This window comes from Bombyx mandarina, chromosome 20 (genome assembly GCF_030267445.1).
Source record: "Bombyx mandarina strain Sakado chromosome 20, ASM3026744v2".
NCBI classification, from domain to species: domain Eukaryota; kingdom Metazoa; phylum Arthropoda; class Insecta; order Lepidoptera; family Bombycidae; genus Bombyx; species Bombyx mandarina.
In genome coordinates, this window is record NC_143226.1 from 5,371,516 (window position 1) to 5,388,966 (window position 17,451).

Sequence of the window (17,451 nt, forward strand, 5' to 3'; positions counted from 1 at the left end):
TTTCGCACAGAAATAATGTATACCTCAATTTTTAGGTCCGGCAGTTTGATTGCACCGGCAGCCAAGGCCAATATGGCGGCGCCGGCGCCTATAGTTCGCAGCAGCTGACCGTGTAGTGTATAGACTATTTGTGCCCGTGCTCCACGCGATTTTGTTTGTTTTGTCAGTCATTAATGTAAATGTTGTTTGTCAAAGTTAATGTCTATAATGTAGGCAGCGGCTTGTCTCTGCCCCTGGCATTGCTAAAGTCCATGTGCGACGGTAACCACTCACCATCAGGTGGGCCGTATGCTCGTCTGCTTACAAGGGCAATAAAAAAACAAGTTAAAAAAAATTCACTTTTACCGTGGTTTCATAAAACTACACAATCCTTTTTTTTTTTCATAGTAAAATACAAATCTAGCCGTAAAATTGGGATAATTAATATTTTCGGTTTGAAGGGTGGGGCAGTCGTTGTAACTATACTTGAGACCTTAGAACTTATATCTCAAGGTGGGTGGCGCATTTACGTTGTAGATGTCTATGGGCTCCAGTAACCACTTAGGTGGGCTGTGAGCTCGTCCACCCATTTAAACAAAAAAAAACCTAAACCGTACCGAATTACGTCACCAATAGACGGAACACCGATAGTACACTAAAAATTACACGACCAGTTTTTTTTGTTTTTTTTTTCATAGTAAAATCAAACCGTAAAATTGGGATAATTAATATTTTTAATTTATCACTCACGGCAATAGTTCTCGTCGGTTCCATCGTCGCAGTCCACCTTTCCGTCGCAGTACTGGGACTGCTGTATGCATCCCCCGGACATGCACGGAAACACATCCTCGCCCAGGCACTCCTTCTCGTAGACTTGCATTTCATCAACGAACTGCCCCGCGCACGAAGTTGCACATAGAACTATTGCTAACAAAACTACCTTCATTTTGATCTGAAATTTTTTTGATCAAGCGTTATACTTTTTAATACGCTTTTATTAGATTCATGCATATGTTAGTATGTAACGGAATCTTTGAACATGACTTTGACCCCTTTCAAAACGTCGGATTAACTCGAAATTTGGCATCCTTATTAAGGACCGATGACAATTCAATATTTTAAACAGCTTGATCCGTTTATTAGGATAATCAGGATTAACGATTTTTTGTTTTCCTGAAACCCGGAGAGTCTGCGTCAAGACCAAGAAGGGAAACTATCAGGCGCGCCGATCACCTATTTCTCGGATAAGTTATCGACGAATTCAGATGAAATATTTGAAAAATTGAAAAAAAAAAAACAGCAAAAAAATTAAAAATAAATAATAGTTTAAAAAAACTATTACTTACTACTAAGTTTTTTTTGTTGCTTAAGAGGGTGCAGGAGCTCACGGCCCACCTAGTACTAAGTGGCTACCGGAGCCCATAGACATCTACAACGTAAATGCCACTAACTACCTTGACATAATAGTTCTAAGGTTTCCGTTTTTACAGTACAACGGCTGCCCCAACCTTCAAGCCGAAACGCATTACTGATTCAGGACAGAAATAGGCAGGATGGTGGTACCTACCCTTTCGAACTCACAAGACGTCATACCACCAGTAATTACGCAAATTATATTTTTTTTTTACATTATTAAATTTATTACACGATGTTATATTCCTTCACAGTGGAAGTCAATCGAGAACATTTGTTAAGTACGTATTTCATTAGAAAAATTGGTACCCACCTGTGGGATTCGAACACCGTTGCATCGCTCAATACGAATGCACCGGACGCCTTATCCTTTAGGCCACGACGACTTCAAGCTATTTGCTATAAGCGATGCGTCGCAGACATATAGATATCTTTGTCTAATCATCTAACCGCAAATTAAGATCCGTTGTAATAAGAAAGCCCAAGATGATGATATACTTTTTTTATATTTTTGAAAATAACAGTACTTTTAATTACAATTACAATTAAAATATACTGCAGATAAACTTATAACATATTTTAATGTACTCGATTAACATATTATACCTATTACTAGTGATTACTGGTGGCAGGACCTCTTGTGAGTCCGCACGGGTAGGTACCACCACCGTGCCTATTTCAGCCATGAAGCAGTAATGCGTTTCGGTTTGAAGGGTGGGGCAGCCGTTGCAACTATACTTGAGACATTAGAACTTATATCTCGAGGTGGGTGGCGCATTTACGTTGTAGATGTCTATGGGCTCCAGTAACCACTTAACACTAGGTGGGCTGTGAGCTCGTCCATCCATCTAAACAAAAAAAACCTAAACCGTACAGAATTACGTCACCAATAGACAGAACACCGCTAATACACAAAAAATTACACGACCAGTTTTTTTGTTTGTTATTCAGTTTAGTATCGAACCAGCTACATGGCGGACCAGCAGCCCTCATATAAGATTTACTTTGAGATATGAGACAAATAAATCTTGTTCGCGTGATTCGCTCAAAAATAGGCATGTACCCACGCGCGGCCGCATTACAGAACTATCTACCGCCATTGATTGAAAATTTATTAATTCATAACATTTTTTGTATTTAAATAATATTTAATATATTTATGTTAGTCTGTTATCTTATATCTCTAAACGATCAATTCTTGTATATAAATATATATAATATGAATCTCGGAAACGGCTTCAACGATTTTCATAAAATTTAGTATACAGGGGATTTCGGGGGCGACAAATCGATGTAGCTACGATTTATTTTCAGAAAATGTTGTTTTATTCGTGTTTTCAATAATCAACTTTATCGATAATTTTGTTTTTTTTTTCTTTAAATAACCAGTTCGTATTTTTTTATCATTCTGTCGGTAAGATCGAAAAATATTATTCATATTTCATCATTTTACCAATATGTAATTCATATATAAATATAATTTCTAAAAAAACACAATTTATCAAAAAAAAATCCCAGAACACCTTGGTCATTATCTAGTAATTCTAATTTGAGGAAGGAATTCGTGAAAGATGCTTTATATGGGAATCGAAGTTATGATCTTATTGTAAAAACAGCTGACCTACCCATCAAAACCCATGACTTTTTCGTGACAGTTATACCCAGGATTATGGCTGCTTTAAAACGTGTTCGAAGGATTCCAGTATTTCCCCAACGGAGTACTTTATATTTTTGATTTGTAATGCTCCAAACTAACTCATATCATACTATAATATGATTTATTCAGCAAATTCTTGATCATTCTATTTAAAAATTGAGGGTAGATTACGAAAAGAATGCAAAAAAGCATAAAAAGGCTTTAATTGTATAAAATAGGTCACGATTTTTTAATTAATTTTGTTCTGGTGTAAATATAAGTATATAGAGGTAATATTTAGTTGTATTGGTTTAAAAAAAAATTGCCGTTGATAAAAAATTGTACCAAAAAAACAGAATCTCCATGCAACAGTCGAAGGAAACAATGTTAACGATGATTTTAATTAAAAAAAATATCTAAACATTTAAACAATATAGTAAATTTTAATAATTACATAAAATGAGGTGAAAAAATTGACTGACATCAGACTAAAATATTAAAATGCGCTTACCTATTGTGTTGATGGCAATTCTTCATCGACGCTTGTGAACGTACCTAAATATGAATTAAAATGATTGATATATTACAAAAAAAATGGATGTAATTATTAATAAGTTAAATCGTAGTTAGTACAACTTTGGTAGACAGCTGAGCGATGTATAACGGATTAGAATTTAAAAATATTCCTCTACCCTTCTCGGTTGAGTTTTGATATTGCATAAAACATTGTTGTGAAACCAATGACCTAGTCCGCTTGTCTATTTACAAAACTAGTATCGATAAACTAGATAAGATAGTAAGGCCACTAAAAATCTATTTGTTGTTTATATAAACAAATTTGAAACTATTTAAATCGTGTTCACCCAGTGATATAACAAAACGCAAATAAAAAAGATTAAGCCTACAAACTAGTTAGGTACCTACTAAGAGACTAAAAGTTTCTCGCCGGATCTTCTCAGTGGGTCGCGATTCCGATCCGGCGGTAGAATCTGCGAAGCACTGCTCTTTCTAGGGCTAGCGTGAGCAAATTCTCTCAGGTTGAGCCCGTGAGCTCATCTACCCATTCGCGCGTTACTGGAGTAGTCCCTTAGGCTATCAACGAATAAGTAGGGAAATTCAAGAGATGCACGGGTAATTTTGGCAGAAACGCGAGTTAACAAGTTATGTGAATTGTTCACAATTACACGTGTAATAATGGTGGTTTTTTAACCCTTTAGCCTTTGTAGAAATGGACACTGTTGTGAGAAAATGAAATAAAGTCGCCGAACGTGGCTTGTCCGTTTTTCCCAAAAAGTCCGCTGAAATATCTATAAATTCACACCTTTTTACCGGCACGTTATTTTCTATTTCTTTTAATATTAATTGAATATTTTAATATTTTAAATGAATAAACTTTACGCACTTTCTCATAAAAATTATATTGACAAATTAATTAATTATTTTGATGTTTATTAATTCCATAGAAAAATGGCTCACAGCCCAAAAATGTTAAGTGGTTACCAGAGCCCATATGAGTGTCAACTGTACAGCATAACGGCTACCCCACCATCGGAACGAATTACTGCTTTGAGGCAGTAATAGGCAGAATGATGGTACATTTGGTAGCTATGCGGCCTACAAAATGCCCTTACACTAGTAACATACTTATATTCTCAATTACGTTTGGTTTTGGGTTCATGTCTGAAAATTGTAGAACCTCGAAACTGGCAAACAATGGCATCTCGATTGCTATACTGAAAAAAAAGAAGAGTACAAATAGATGCATTTGTTGTTTGTTCTAAGAGTTGCATTTGTTTGTATTTTTAAGCGAAAGCATGAATTGTAGTGTAGACATCAGTTTCAAACTTCAGACCAACTCAGCGCTTCTTAAATAATATTATTAAAGGGCTTAAACATGTTAAAACCGTGTCTAATAAATAATAGATCTGCTTAGTGTTTGGATGTACTGAAATTAGAGGAAATGAAACAAAATTGATTGACATGCTTAGTTTTTAGGATTATTTTAAAGTCTTTAAAAGCCGTTACAAAGTTTCACTCTTTTTTTCATAGAAAAATAGGGAACGATTAAAAGCAATCGTGGCTAAAAGTCGAGTCGTTAATGGACGTAAATAAATTGTAACGAAATGTTTTGAGTCAAATATGACATTTACAGTGATACAAGAAAAAGAAAAAAACAACAGATAATGGATTAATTAGAAAAAGAAAAGATCACGTTTTTAATCATAGAAAGTATTGAAATTAGTTTTTGAATCTTAATTATAATATACTGCATAGTAACAATCTGATTGTGTGGGTAACGTGATTACATACAAACTTCAAGCTACTGGTACTACTTCCCTAAAATCCATCTTACGGCACTACCTAGTTAGCACAGGTTATAATCTTCCCTGTAAACAAAAAAGTAATGTTTCAGCCACTACCAGGATTAGAAATTAAGTAGCAGTTGATATTTGCATTATTTTATGATCCTCCTCCCTGTGTCACATTCCTCATATCTGAAGACCGTGACCATCTCCTCTCATTATCCTTCTCTAGATGATGTTTCGCCATCTTCCTCTGTGTTCTCGGCGGTGTGTATAGCATCGTAGACGGTGGTATCCAGAGTAGTGTGGGCTTGGTCGGACCAGCGCATTGGATAGCGGCCACGAGACCTTTTGCCTGCAATCTTCCCAGTTACTATAAATTTTTCAAGATCGTCAAGATCATCGTCGCTCTTACTGACAATGTGACCGAACAACTCAAATATCCTCTTGAGGCAGATGGTAGAGAGCCTGGTTTAGATATAGAACCGTCTTAATATCCATCCGTTAGTCCGATATGCTGTCCACGAGATTCATAGCATCTTCCTCCAGCACCACATCTCGAAGGCACCAATGCGGTGGCGATCAGCTGATTTCAGAGTCCACGTCTCAGCACCATAGAGAAGCATTGAGACCACTAGAGTTCGGACAAGTCTCATTTTGGTTTTAAAAGATATTTTGCTATCTCTCCATGGTCTGATAAATATGTCTTTATGATATCGTATGATTAATTCATAACCTCCGCTTACATCCGCTTAATAGACAAAATGAAAATAGCAAAGAGTAGCTTTTCACCAATAGCGGCTTTTTACGAAAATGAAGCGGTAACCCCAAAACGCTTTCTTGATCTGTGGTGTAAAATAGGTCAGAGTCCAACTCTCCAAGTTTTTTCACTAAATTGAATACAATTATTTTGAAGTTTTTATATTTTAATTTAATTAATATTTAAACGTTAGCATTTTATTGCAGAAATCTTCACTGTTTAAAGAAAAATTGTCCGAAGTGCCGTACTAAAATGGCTTCACAAGTCGCTAAATCATTGATAAAAGCAAACCACGTACGATCTACTGTTAAGTTCGGTAAGTTGCAAATTAAACAATTAATTTACGATAAATATACAATAACGTCCCAAAACAAGAGTCCAGTTACGACCATCAAAGCATATTAAAACATGTTTATGTAACAAATCGGTTGTTTTATCTATAATTTTGAAAAGCAAACTTTGGACTGTGATCCTGGCAGACTTGTTTATAAATTTGCTTGTTTGTTGCCAAATTATATTAATAGAAAATGTTTTGTCCTGATATTTATTTTGTAACTTCAATGTTTTGTCTAATATTTCTTAGACAAAATAAACAAACTTTACTATGAAATAGAACGAACAATACATACACAGACAATACACACAGCCCACACACGACTTCTACAATGAAGGAACATCATCATGTAATAGAAACCGAACCTGATTTAATTAGAATTTGTACAAATATTTTATTTTTGATCTAAACAAAAGTATTTTAATGTTTAATTGGGCTAAACATTGACAAGTTTTTAGCCTTTCACTGAATATATTGTATGTGGTAAAATGAAATGCCTTTTATAATAGATACTGCCAGACGAGCGCTGAGTGTAGCGCCAGTACTGCAGCAGAAGAAATCTCTCCCAGACCGTACAGGCAAGAATGTGGTGCTTGTCGATGGAGTCCGGACTCCATTCCTTGTTTCATTCACTGATTATGCCAGGATGATGCCCCATGAACTAGCAAGACATGCACTTCTGTAAGTTGATTTTAAAGATTTATTAATAAGACTATATCAAAGGTAATCTTGATTAATTTCTATTTTTTAAGGATATTTTTATTTTATTTTCATAAGTCTTTGAGAGGAACTAAAATAGTTTAGCAATCTCACTCTCTCCCTGTTTCTAACTATGTATATCACATGTTGGTTGGTCAGCTTTCCTTAATTTTCTCCTCTACTTAGCTGTCTTTGACATCATCATCAGTGACATTGAATACCCTCTTCTCCTTCAGCACTACCAACTTATCTTGGGTCTTTCTCTAGGTATCTAACTGGTGATGTCAACTGACTGCGTCAAAGTTCCAACATAGTCTGGTAGCCTCTTTTTTGTGTTTTTATTCTGTTACGAGCGAGCTACTTTTTTGAAGTATCTGGATTTATTGGTTAGATGTCTGGACGAGCTCAGAGCCCACCTGGTGCCAAATTGCTATCACAAATAAATATCACACAAAAAAAAAACAGGATGTATTTTTGCTCTATGTTATTCCTTTGTTGTTGAGCTTCTGTTAAGTGTGTATTTCTTTGGAATAATTAGTACTTGACTGTGGGATTGGATAACTGATACAGTAGCATTACTCTATAATAATGCACAGGGCATCTTATTCTCTAGGCCACAACTAATTTTATTTATTTATTGCATAGTTGGATGGATGAGCTCACAGCCCACTTGGTGTTAAGTAGTTACTGGAGCCCATAGATATCTACAACGTAAATGCCGCCACCCACCTTGAAACTCGACACTACAACGGCTGCCCCACCCTTCAAACCAAAACGCATTGCTGCTTCACGGCAAATATAGGCGAGGAGGTGGTACCTACCCGTGCATACTTATAATGGATCCTACCACCAGTGATTACGCAAATTATAATTTTGCGGGTTTGATTTTTATTACACGATGTTATTCCTTCACCATGGAAGTCAATCGTGGTGAACATTTGTTAAGTAAAGTGGATTCGAACACCGTTGCATCTATCGATACTAATATACTGGACGTCTTATCCTTTAGGCGACGACGACTTTTATTAATCTTCATTTTTAATGTATATTATAGTAATGTAAGATATTACATGAAATATGTAAGATTTTAACCTGAAAAGAAGGGTAGCCTCTAACTAGTATTGTATTTTATAACAATCTTCACCAAGTCTGTATACTTGCACAACAACCATGAAGTCATTTGTTTAATTGATTGCTGTTTGTTTATGTTTTAAAAACCCAGCACTTAGTAATATTTTTTTATGAAGGAGAATAAGTACCATCACTAGTACACTACAGAGATCTTTACTTTGTGTCTTATGTCTATTTTCATAGTGGTCTCCTACAAAAGACTGGTATATCGAAGGATGTCATTGACTACATTGTATATGGCACCGTGATCCAAGAGGTGAAAACCTCAAATATAGGGCGCGAGGCAGCCCTGGCGGCTGGGTTCAGTGACAGGACTCCAGCGCACACTGTCACCATGGCTTGCATCTCTTCTAACCAGGCAATCACCACTGGTGAGGACTACAATTTATTTGTATTTTTCATAATAATATGGTTGCATCTCATACTTTGTATATGGTAATGACTACATACTACATCTGTGCTTTAACTATTATTAAGATCTACAGATATCTCGTCAATCCTCAACTCAACTAAATGCTTAAAGATTTGAGTATATTTACTCAGCCATTCATTAGTTTTTTCAAACTTGTTTATATCTCTTGATCCATCATCTGTCCACATATGGAGATGTTATAATTGTGATTTGTGACAGATTTGATTTTTAATTCCCTAGATCGATGGGTAAAGTCCACCTGGTGTTAAATGGTTACCGGAGCCCTTGAACATCAATGTAAATACCCATCTTGAGACATGAATTCTTAAACTCAGTTATATAGTAGACTGACTGCCTACTATTCGAACCGAAACGCAGTACTGCCTCACGACATAAATAAGCAGGCTGATGATACCTACCTGTCTGGCCTCATGAGAAGTCCTACCACTAGTAAAATCTCCGAGTCGACAACAAAAAAGAATCTACAAAAAACCATTGTTTTTTTTTTTAATTTAAAGTATTCCTTTGCTTGATAACAACTTTAATTACCTTTAAAAAGAAGGACTTTTTTTCTAATAACTGCTTTAGAATAGATAAAAAATGACGTATAAAATAATACTTACATTACATTATTTATGTTGGGAATAAAGCATTTTCATTCAGAATGTCTGTCTCTATTACTCTCACGCCCGACATAACGGTAGTGACGTCACAAACCATTATGTACATCTTTTTTCTTACTACCCTCACTAGTATGAGAACTAAAAAGTTTCTAATCCGTATGTTTTTATTATTATTATACTTTTTATTGCTTAAATAGGTGGACGAGCTCACAGCCCACCTGGTGTTAAGTGGTTACTGGCGCCCATAGACATCTACAACGTAAATGCACCACCCACCTTTAGATATAAGTTGTTGGACGGTTAAATTTGAGGGGACTGGGTTCTGTAGGTGAGGGGCTATTTAAAAACACTCTGCTTCATGGTTGTTATAATTATATTGCAAATACTTTGTACACTATTTATTACACATTACACCATTACAATATTTTATTTTTTATGAAACTCTTAGATGTTGCTCTGACCGTGTCTAGATGAGAAGTCATTGTCTTCACTGAAGAGAAGACAATTATTTGTTTTAAACAATTGCAATATTCGAAATCTGTAACCTTACATGTGTCAAGTGTTGCCGGTCATTACTTTCATATTCAAACTCCAACATAAGTTCTAAGCTCTCAGTACGGTTACATGATTTATGAAACTATTTCTCTTTGGATTTTGTTAACACACATTCGTTGTTACGTCAGGTATCGGTATGATAGCGGCCGGCGCGTATGACGTCATCGTGGCGGGCGGAGTGGAGTTCATGTCGGACGTGCCCATCCGCCACTCCCGCAAGATGCGCTCGCTGCTGCTGCGGATCAACCGCGCCAAGACCCCGGCGCAGAGGCTGTCGCTAATTGCATCCATACGACCGGACTTCTTCGCTCCCGAGGTCACTAACTGATTCTAATAAAAAAAAAAAATTGCTTAGATTGGTGGACGACGAGCTCACAGCCCACCTGGTGTTAAGTGGTTACTGGAGTCCATAGACATCTACGACGTAAATGCGCCACACACCTTGAGATATAAGTTCTAAGGTCTCAAGTACAGTTACAACGGCTGCCCCACTCTTCAAACTGCATTACTGCTTCACAGAAATAGGCGGGGTGATACCTATGGGGTGATAGGTACCTACCCGTGCGGACTCACAAGAGGTCCTACCACCAGTAAAAGTTAGTTTTAATATTCATCAAATTAATTAATACACAGTGTTTTAGTAGGTATTAAATACTTTCAATTTAGTTAGTATGTTACCTACCCTTGAAAAGGCAACATAATAATATGATAGTGTGAAGTGGAATGATTGGTACTATTAACTCATACAGAACTAACAACTTATTTTTTCTCCTGGCTGAGTCTTTGCTCGCCCACCTGTCCTGGTGAAACTGGAAAGGTCTCTGGGCCACCAGTAATACTTCAATCATTTAAAAAAACTTAGTTTATTTGTACTTAAATCCTTGACAAAAAATATTTTCTTGAAAGATGTCATAAAGTTTTTTTTTATTGCCCTTGTAGGCAGACGATCATACGGCCCACCTGATGATGAGTGGTTACCGTCGCCCATGGACTTCAGCAATGCCAGGGGCAGAGACAAGCCGCTGCTTACCGCTAATAGTTTATAAATAGGAATGATTTATTTGTGGCAGCTGCCTGCCGTGGCGGAGTTCTCGTCGGGCGAGACCATGGGCCACAGCGCGGACAGGCTGGCGGCCGCCTTTGGAGCTTCGCGACTGGAGCAGGACCAGTACGCGCTGCGCTCGCACACGCTCGCCCACGAGGCCCAGCAGAAGGGATACTTCACGGACCTCATACCGGTCAAAGGTCAAGATTTATACCCCAACATATTTTTATTATTAAGTCATAATAAGGGCTAGTATCTTAATCCTATTGAGTCATTGATAATATAGAACACGCTGTTATCTATACTTAATATTATAAAGCTGAAGAGTTTGTTTGAACGCGTTAATCTCAGGAACTACTGCACCGATTTGAAAAATTCTTTCAGTGTTAGATAACCCGTTTATCGAGGAAGACTATAGGCTATATAACATCACGGTAAGACCAATACAAGTGGAGCACCAATAAAGAATGTTTCAAAATAGGGGTTTAAATAGCTCCTTAACATTCTATAATTCAAAAATATTTACACCTTCTACGTAAATGAAGTGGGGAGTAAAATTTAGCGTTATGCCAAAGTAACTATTCCACGCGGACGAAGTCGCGGGCAAAAGCTAGTGTATTAATAAGTGAATTTTATACATATTTTAATTACATTGCACATACGGCAAGTGTGAAATTTGTCACGTTAATTGTTCACGGTCCATATCAATTCTAAGTCTATATAGGAAAAATGAGATATTCACGCGTTACATTTGTGTGTTCCAGTGGACGGCAAGGACGGGCTGGTGGACAAGGACAACGGCATCCGCGTGTCCGCCCCCGAGCAGCTCGCCAAGCTGAAGCCGGCCTTCATCAAGCCGCACGGCACCGTCACCGCCGCCAACGCATCCTTCCTGGTCGGTACACCATCTGGTATACGAGTACCCACAGATTTGTATAGACCGTATAGTCTTTAGATCAATTCTATAAAGAATACCGTTCGTGTAATGACTGCACATATTTAACGATACGCAGCGGCTTGGCTCAGCCCCTGGCATTGCTGAAGTCCACGGGCGACGGTAACCACTCACCATCAGGTGGGCCGTATCCTCGTCTGCCTTTTTTTTGTTATTGATTAGATGTCTATGGGCTCCAGTTAATCACTTAACACCAGGTGGGCTGTGAGCTCGTCCATCCATCTGAGCAATAAAATAAAAAACTTAACAGTAAACAGCGGCTTGGCCCCTAGCATTGCTGAAGTCCACGGGCGACGGTAATCATTCACCATCAGGTGAGCCGTGTGCTCGTCTGCCTACAAAGGCAATAGAAAAAACTCAATACATTGACACGCTTAGATTAATTTATAATAGATAAACTATAGCACTAGTCACCGTCTCCGTCGAACCCGTCGCTTGCGACGAGAGGCTCGACGAGTAAATTAACCCTCAGACACAGCCCACTGAGTGTTTAGCCGGATCTTCTCAGTGGTAGATTCTGCGAAGCACTACTCTTGCTGGGGTTCGTGTTAGCAACACTCCGGTTTGAGCCCCGTGAGCTCATCTACACGTTAGGGTTACGCTGAAATGACCTCTCGTCAGCTTAGGTAGGTTGTTTTTTTTTAATTTAGTCCTTTGTGATCAGACGGACGGCGCCTCCGCCTGCCTCGTGATGTCCGAGGCCAAGGCCAAGGAGCTCGGCCTCAAACCGAAGGCCTACCTGCGGGACTTCACCTACGTCGCTCAGGTAATATTAGGGTCTGTCAACTGAGACGCTCGCGTACGATTAAAATTTACTTAATCTATATATTAACTAGCTGACCCGGCAGACTTCGTAGATCCTCAATCGATAAATAAAAAACCTAAGCTTTTGTATAAAATAAACTTAAAACAACAAAAGGAATCCGACGAAAGGGGGACACATCAAAGGAAAAGCAAAATTGTTATTTTTATTTAATTCCGAGCATTTTCATATTTTTGAATGGGGCAGTCTTTCTAACAATGTCCCTATCATCTCTCTCGCACACTCACACTCTATTGATGTCATAAACTTTGTATATTTTGGTTTAAGACAATTACTATCAGTTTCACATAATTTAGGAGCACTAATTGAAGGGTTTATAAGTTTTTTACATTTAAAGAATTGGTATAACAAAATATTTTTAAATATAAAATATACTAGATAATGACTGAGCTTAGCTCGGTTTTTTTTTTTATAAATTGTGTTTTTTAGAAATTATATTTAAATACGAATTACATATTGATAAAATGATGCAATATAAATAATATTTTTCGATGTTACTGACAGAATAATAAAAAATATGTTCTGGTTATTTAAAGAAAAAATCAAAATTATCGATAAAGTTGATTAATTATTTAAAACACGAATAAAACAACATTTTCTGAAAATAAATCGTAGCTAGATCGATTTATCGTCCCCGAAATCCCTTGTATACTAAATTTTATAAAAATCTTTGTAGCCGTTCCCGAGATTCAGATTAAATATATATTTATATAAAAGAATTGCTCGTTTAAAGATATAAGATAATAAAGATATAAGATAAGTTAAGGGAGTCAAATTTAAATCGCTTAATCTGTTACAAAGTAAGAGTGTAAGCCAAAGCTGTATTGTCTCAGGATCCCGTGGACCAGCTGTTGCTGGGGCCCGCCTACGGCATTCCCAAGATCTTGGACAAAGTCGGCCTCAAGGTCAACGATATCGACACGTGGGAGATCCATGAGGCCTTTGCGGTAAGTGGCCACATAAACGTATGTTTGCATATTGACATGTCAATCTGTAGTCCGTTGCAAGGAAAAACATCTTAATGTTTTGTGATACATATATTTAAGTTATTGTAGTTTTGGAACTTTAAGCATATCAGTTGGATGGTGTCGTAAATGTGTATAGTTTATTTTAATAAACAACTTACTTTTGCTACACTGTTTTTTCTTTATAATTTGTCTAACTAGTATCATAAGTAATACTTATGTATTAAGTAATAAGTAATACTTATGATACTTGCATACTTATTAAGTATGCAATCTTACGAAGTAGGTAGTATAAAACTTTGAAAATATTTAATAAGTTGATTTTCAGGGACAAATCCTGGCGAATTTGAAGGCTCTCGACTCGGATTGGTTCGGGCAAAAGTATCTAGGACGTCAAGGAAAGGTAACATCAATTTATTTAATTTTTATATTTACTTTTGGTTCTAACGTATATCTTACAAATTATCCGATACAATACAAATTTATGTATAGACACTAAAAGGGTTGAAACATTCAAATGAATGTTTCTCAAGTTGTTATATTAGTGTAAACAGGGTGTTGTATTGTAGGTTGGCAGTCCGGACCTCGAGAAGTGGAACAAGTGGGGCGGCTCGCTCTCTATCGGACATCCATTCGCCGCCACCGGCGTAAGTATTCATTATTTATCTTCATTCCTTTTCCACGTGTATATAATGCAAAAAAAAACTATTAAAAATAGATTTCGAATCATGAAAAATAATATTTGCCTAAATTTACTTCTTACTACTTCTACTATTCTATTGTTACGCGCTGGGATTCCGGCATAAATAAAATTTCACCAAAGTACAACTCAAAACTGTATTCAACACTTAGAACTACACTTTTAAAATTCTCAATCCGCTTCGCTTCAGGTGATCCGTTCGCTGTTTCGCTTCGAGTAGTTCCGATTACTGACTGACTGCGTGCCATCTCTGCAACACTATTATAGTCTATACCACATCCCTAGAATTATCGAGAATATTCCATACATCTCTAGTATTGTGTTTTCGCTATCTGACAATAGATGGCGTTGTACTTCTCGAACGTTCTAGTTGCTACTAGGTCCTTCGATATTTGTTCGGCTATTCGGTGATAGATGTCGTTACTCTTGCCGGCGTAACACTATTCTATAAGTTTGTTTGTCAAATATTGTTGTTAGAAACTTCTAAGGATTCTTAAAACGAAACCACTTGCCGATAAATGTCGCCAGGTGGTGTCAAAATTTAACAATAGGTGTCAGCACTGTATTTTTTATTGCTTAGATGGGTGGACGAGCACACAGCCCTCCTGGTGTTAAGCGGTTACTGGAGCCCATTGACATCTAAGACGTAAATGCGCCACTCACTTTGAGATTAAGTTCTAAGGTCTCAGTATAGTTATAACGGCTGCTTTGCCCTTCAAACCGAAACGCGCTACTGCTTCACGGCAGGGTGGTGGTATCTACCCGTGCGGACTCACAAGAGGTCCTACCACCAGTGAATTAGATTTTCTCGAAAACTAAATTTGTCCACATAGGAGATTTCAAATTTACGACGATAATATTCATATATTAGCGGATAAGAAGACATTTAGAACTGAATGAATACTTTGCAATGCCCTACATAGAATATCAATAACAAATTACATTATTAATTACCTTTATCCGCAACAGTACTCGCTTATCCTGTTTCGGTACCTTCGCTGGGACCGGTACGGGTACGGGTACTTTATAGTATTTTATTTTTTTATGTACTTTTTTCAGGTTCGTCTGGCGATGCACACGGCTCACCGGCTGGTGCGGGAGGACGGGCAGTTCGGCGTCATCTCGGCCTGCGCGGCGGGAGGACAGGGAGTCGCCATGCTGCTCGAGAGACATCCTGATGCCACCACCCAATAAACTCTTAGCGGCGTCCCGCGACATGAACTATTTACTTGAGAGGAAAATATTGCAAGTGTCAAATCTTGTAATATTTTATTTTATAGGAATCAATTTATACAGGGTGTTGGAAATGCTTCCGAAAACATAGCAAAAAAAAACTAAAAACAATGGTAATCATTATTGTTTTTTTTTTTATGATTGCCTATTTTGTCAATATCAGAAAACACTAATGCGCGAGATCTGTAAACGCATAAGTGTATTGTAAAAACATATTACTATAGTAGAATTATTTTGTCCGTGCAGTTTGGGTCATAAATAATCGGAGCGGTGAAGCGAGTATTTCGCTCTCTCTTCCACTCACGAGCCTTAAGGACGGGCATAGTGATGCGCAATATTGTTGTCGATAAGCGTTATCGATAGTGTATTTAGTTTTGTAATTTTTTGTGTTAGAGAAATTAATACTTCGTAACTTTTCGAGATTTATTTTCATTTTAGTGAACATTTTAACACATACAACTATGTTGAATTATTTTGCTCTTTTTTCCACATTGTTGATAGCTACACGTCTTTGTGCTGGTATATTTTTGCCAACAGGCAAAACATTATTTTACCCCCGCCCCGCCGCCGTGTACCTGCCTTCGATGACTCATTTGTTTTTATCGATAATGGCGTTGCGCCCGCACAACATGCTCACCGCCCTAGCCGCACTATGTTTTGTGACCCAAACTGCACGGACAAAATAATTGTACTATAGTTGATGTAATGTTACATTGACAACAGCGACAACTAATTCGAGATTAGCTGATTAAATGTTCGTTAGACACATAGCTGCACATCTTTATAATATGCTCATTACAATAGTAAAAATGCAATGCCAATCCAACATCGCAATTCTATTTCTTAACTTGATTATTTAGTTCATGACTCGTTGCCTGTGCTAATTTAGTCTCCGTTTTTAGAGTTTATAGTTTAGTTTCGATAATTTTTCGTGCTTTTTTTTTAGTCTGCCTTATCTGAATGTATGACGATCTCGTTAAAGATTGTCTACAGTTATCACTATCCGCATTATTTAGTTATGTAAACGTTTGGTTAAATTGTCAATTGTCAAACTATAAAAACCCTTTGTAAATTTGTATTGATCATTTGCAAAACAACAATTAAATTTAAAATCATATTTAATAATAATCACGGCCTATTTTTGGTAAACCTCATTAAATAAAACCTATACTCTTCGTTTGGCTTGAAGGTCTCGTTACGAGACCAATATATTAAGAAAAAAAAATGTTTTTTTTACTTTTCTTTTCATTAATTTAAAAATGTTAGTATCTTCGTGAATTTTGATATATTTATTTTACTATTAGAGGTTAAGAGTAATCCTGTGAAACGATGTTTAAATAATAAACATATTTATAAAAATAATGATTTTTATTTGTATTAAATAAAAATTAAACCTAGATGCGGGCAGCCTGGTCATTCCGATGTCTTCGGAGGCCAGCAGTAGACGCCTAGTATGCTTCGATGTGGCAAGGCTTCTTGAGATGTCTTTGTTATTGTCAGTGACGAGTTCATAATTTTTATATTTTTTTTATTGCTTAGATGGATGGACGAGCTCATGGCCCATCTCATATTAAGCGGTTACCGGAACCCATAGACATCTACAACGTAAATGCCGGCACCTACCTTGAAATAATAGTTATAAGGTCTGTTTTTCCAGTACAACGGCTGCCCCACCCTTCAAACCGAAACGCATTACTGCTTCACGGCGGAAATAGGCAGGGTGATGGTACCTACCAGCGCGGACTCATAAAATGTCCTACCACCAGTAATTACTCAAATTATAATTATAATCGTGTAATTAAACACTAGGTAACCGACACTTCGCTGAGACTAACTTCATCCCAATTGATCGGTGTCAGTCAACTTCATTTCATTCTGCTCCATA

At 37.1% G+C, this 17,451-nt stretch overlaps 2 protein-coding genes across 4 annotated transcripts in view; one reads left to right on the plus strand and one right to left on the minus strand.

The window, feature by feature from the left end:
- yl (Putative vitellogenin receptor yl) overlaps window positions 1–3,692 on the minus strand; it is a 45,291-nt gene extending 41,599 nt beyond the window's left edge. For all 3 annotated transcript variants that reach the window (XM_089736008.1, XM_089736007.1, XM_089736009.1), the window contains exons 1-2: window positions 3,540–3,692; window positions 730–931 (exon numbers count right to left, since the gene is read on the minus strand). In XM_089736008.1, the coding sequence (XP_089592134.1) occupies window positions 730–925 (196 nt within the window). In that variant the 5' untranslated portion in view covers window positions 926–931; window positions 3,540–3,692. The remainder of the gene's footprint in view (window positions 1–729; window positions 932–3,539) is intronic.
- A 2,463-nt stretch (window positions 3,693–6,155) lies between these two features.
- On the plus strand, window positions 6,156–16,925 carry Mtpbeta (mitochondrial trifunctional protein beta subunit). Its single transcript, XM_028180969.2, has 12 exons — window positions 6,156–6,192; window positions 6,298–6,407; window positions 6,935–7,106; window positions 8,439–8,626; window positions 9,974–10,161; window positions 10,916–11,090; window positions 11,655–11,785; window positions 12,510–12,611; window positions 13,502–13,615; window positions 13,962–14,036; window positions 14,203–14,280; window positions 15,393–16,925. Exons 2-12 carry the CDS (start codon window positions 6,344–6,346, stop codon window positions 15,525–15,527), a joined length of 1,422 nt encoding a protein of 473 aa, XP_028036770.2. The 5' UTR covers window positions 6,156–6,192; window positions 6,298–6,343; the 3' UTR covers window positions 15,528–16,925.
- The last annotated feature ends 526 nt before the right edge of the window (window positions 16,926–17,451 follow it).

Bases quoted from the DNA above. Each gene is read 5' to 3' on its own strand.
- Mtpbeta (XM_028180969.2), top strand. From the start codon at position 6,344: ATGGCTTCACAAGTCGCTAAATCATTGATAAAAGCAAACCACGTACGA. The intron at 7,107-8,438 runs GTAAGTTGATTT...CTATTTTCATAG, and splicing joins CTAGCAAGACATGCACTTCT to TGGTCTCCTACAAAAGACTG. The intron at 10,162-10,915 runs GTCACTAACTGA...TATTTGTGGCAG, and splicing joins CGGACTTCTTCGCTCCCGAG to CTGCCTGCCGTGGCGGAGTT.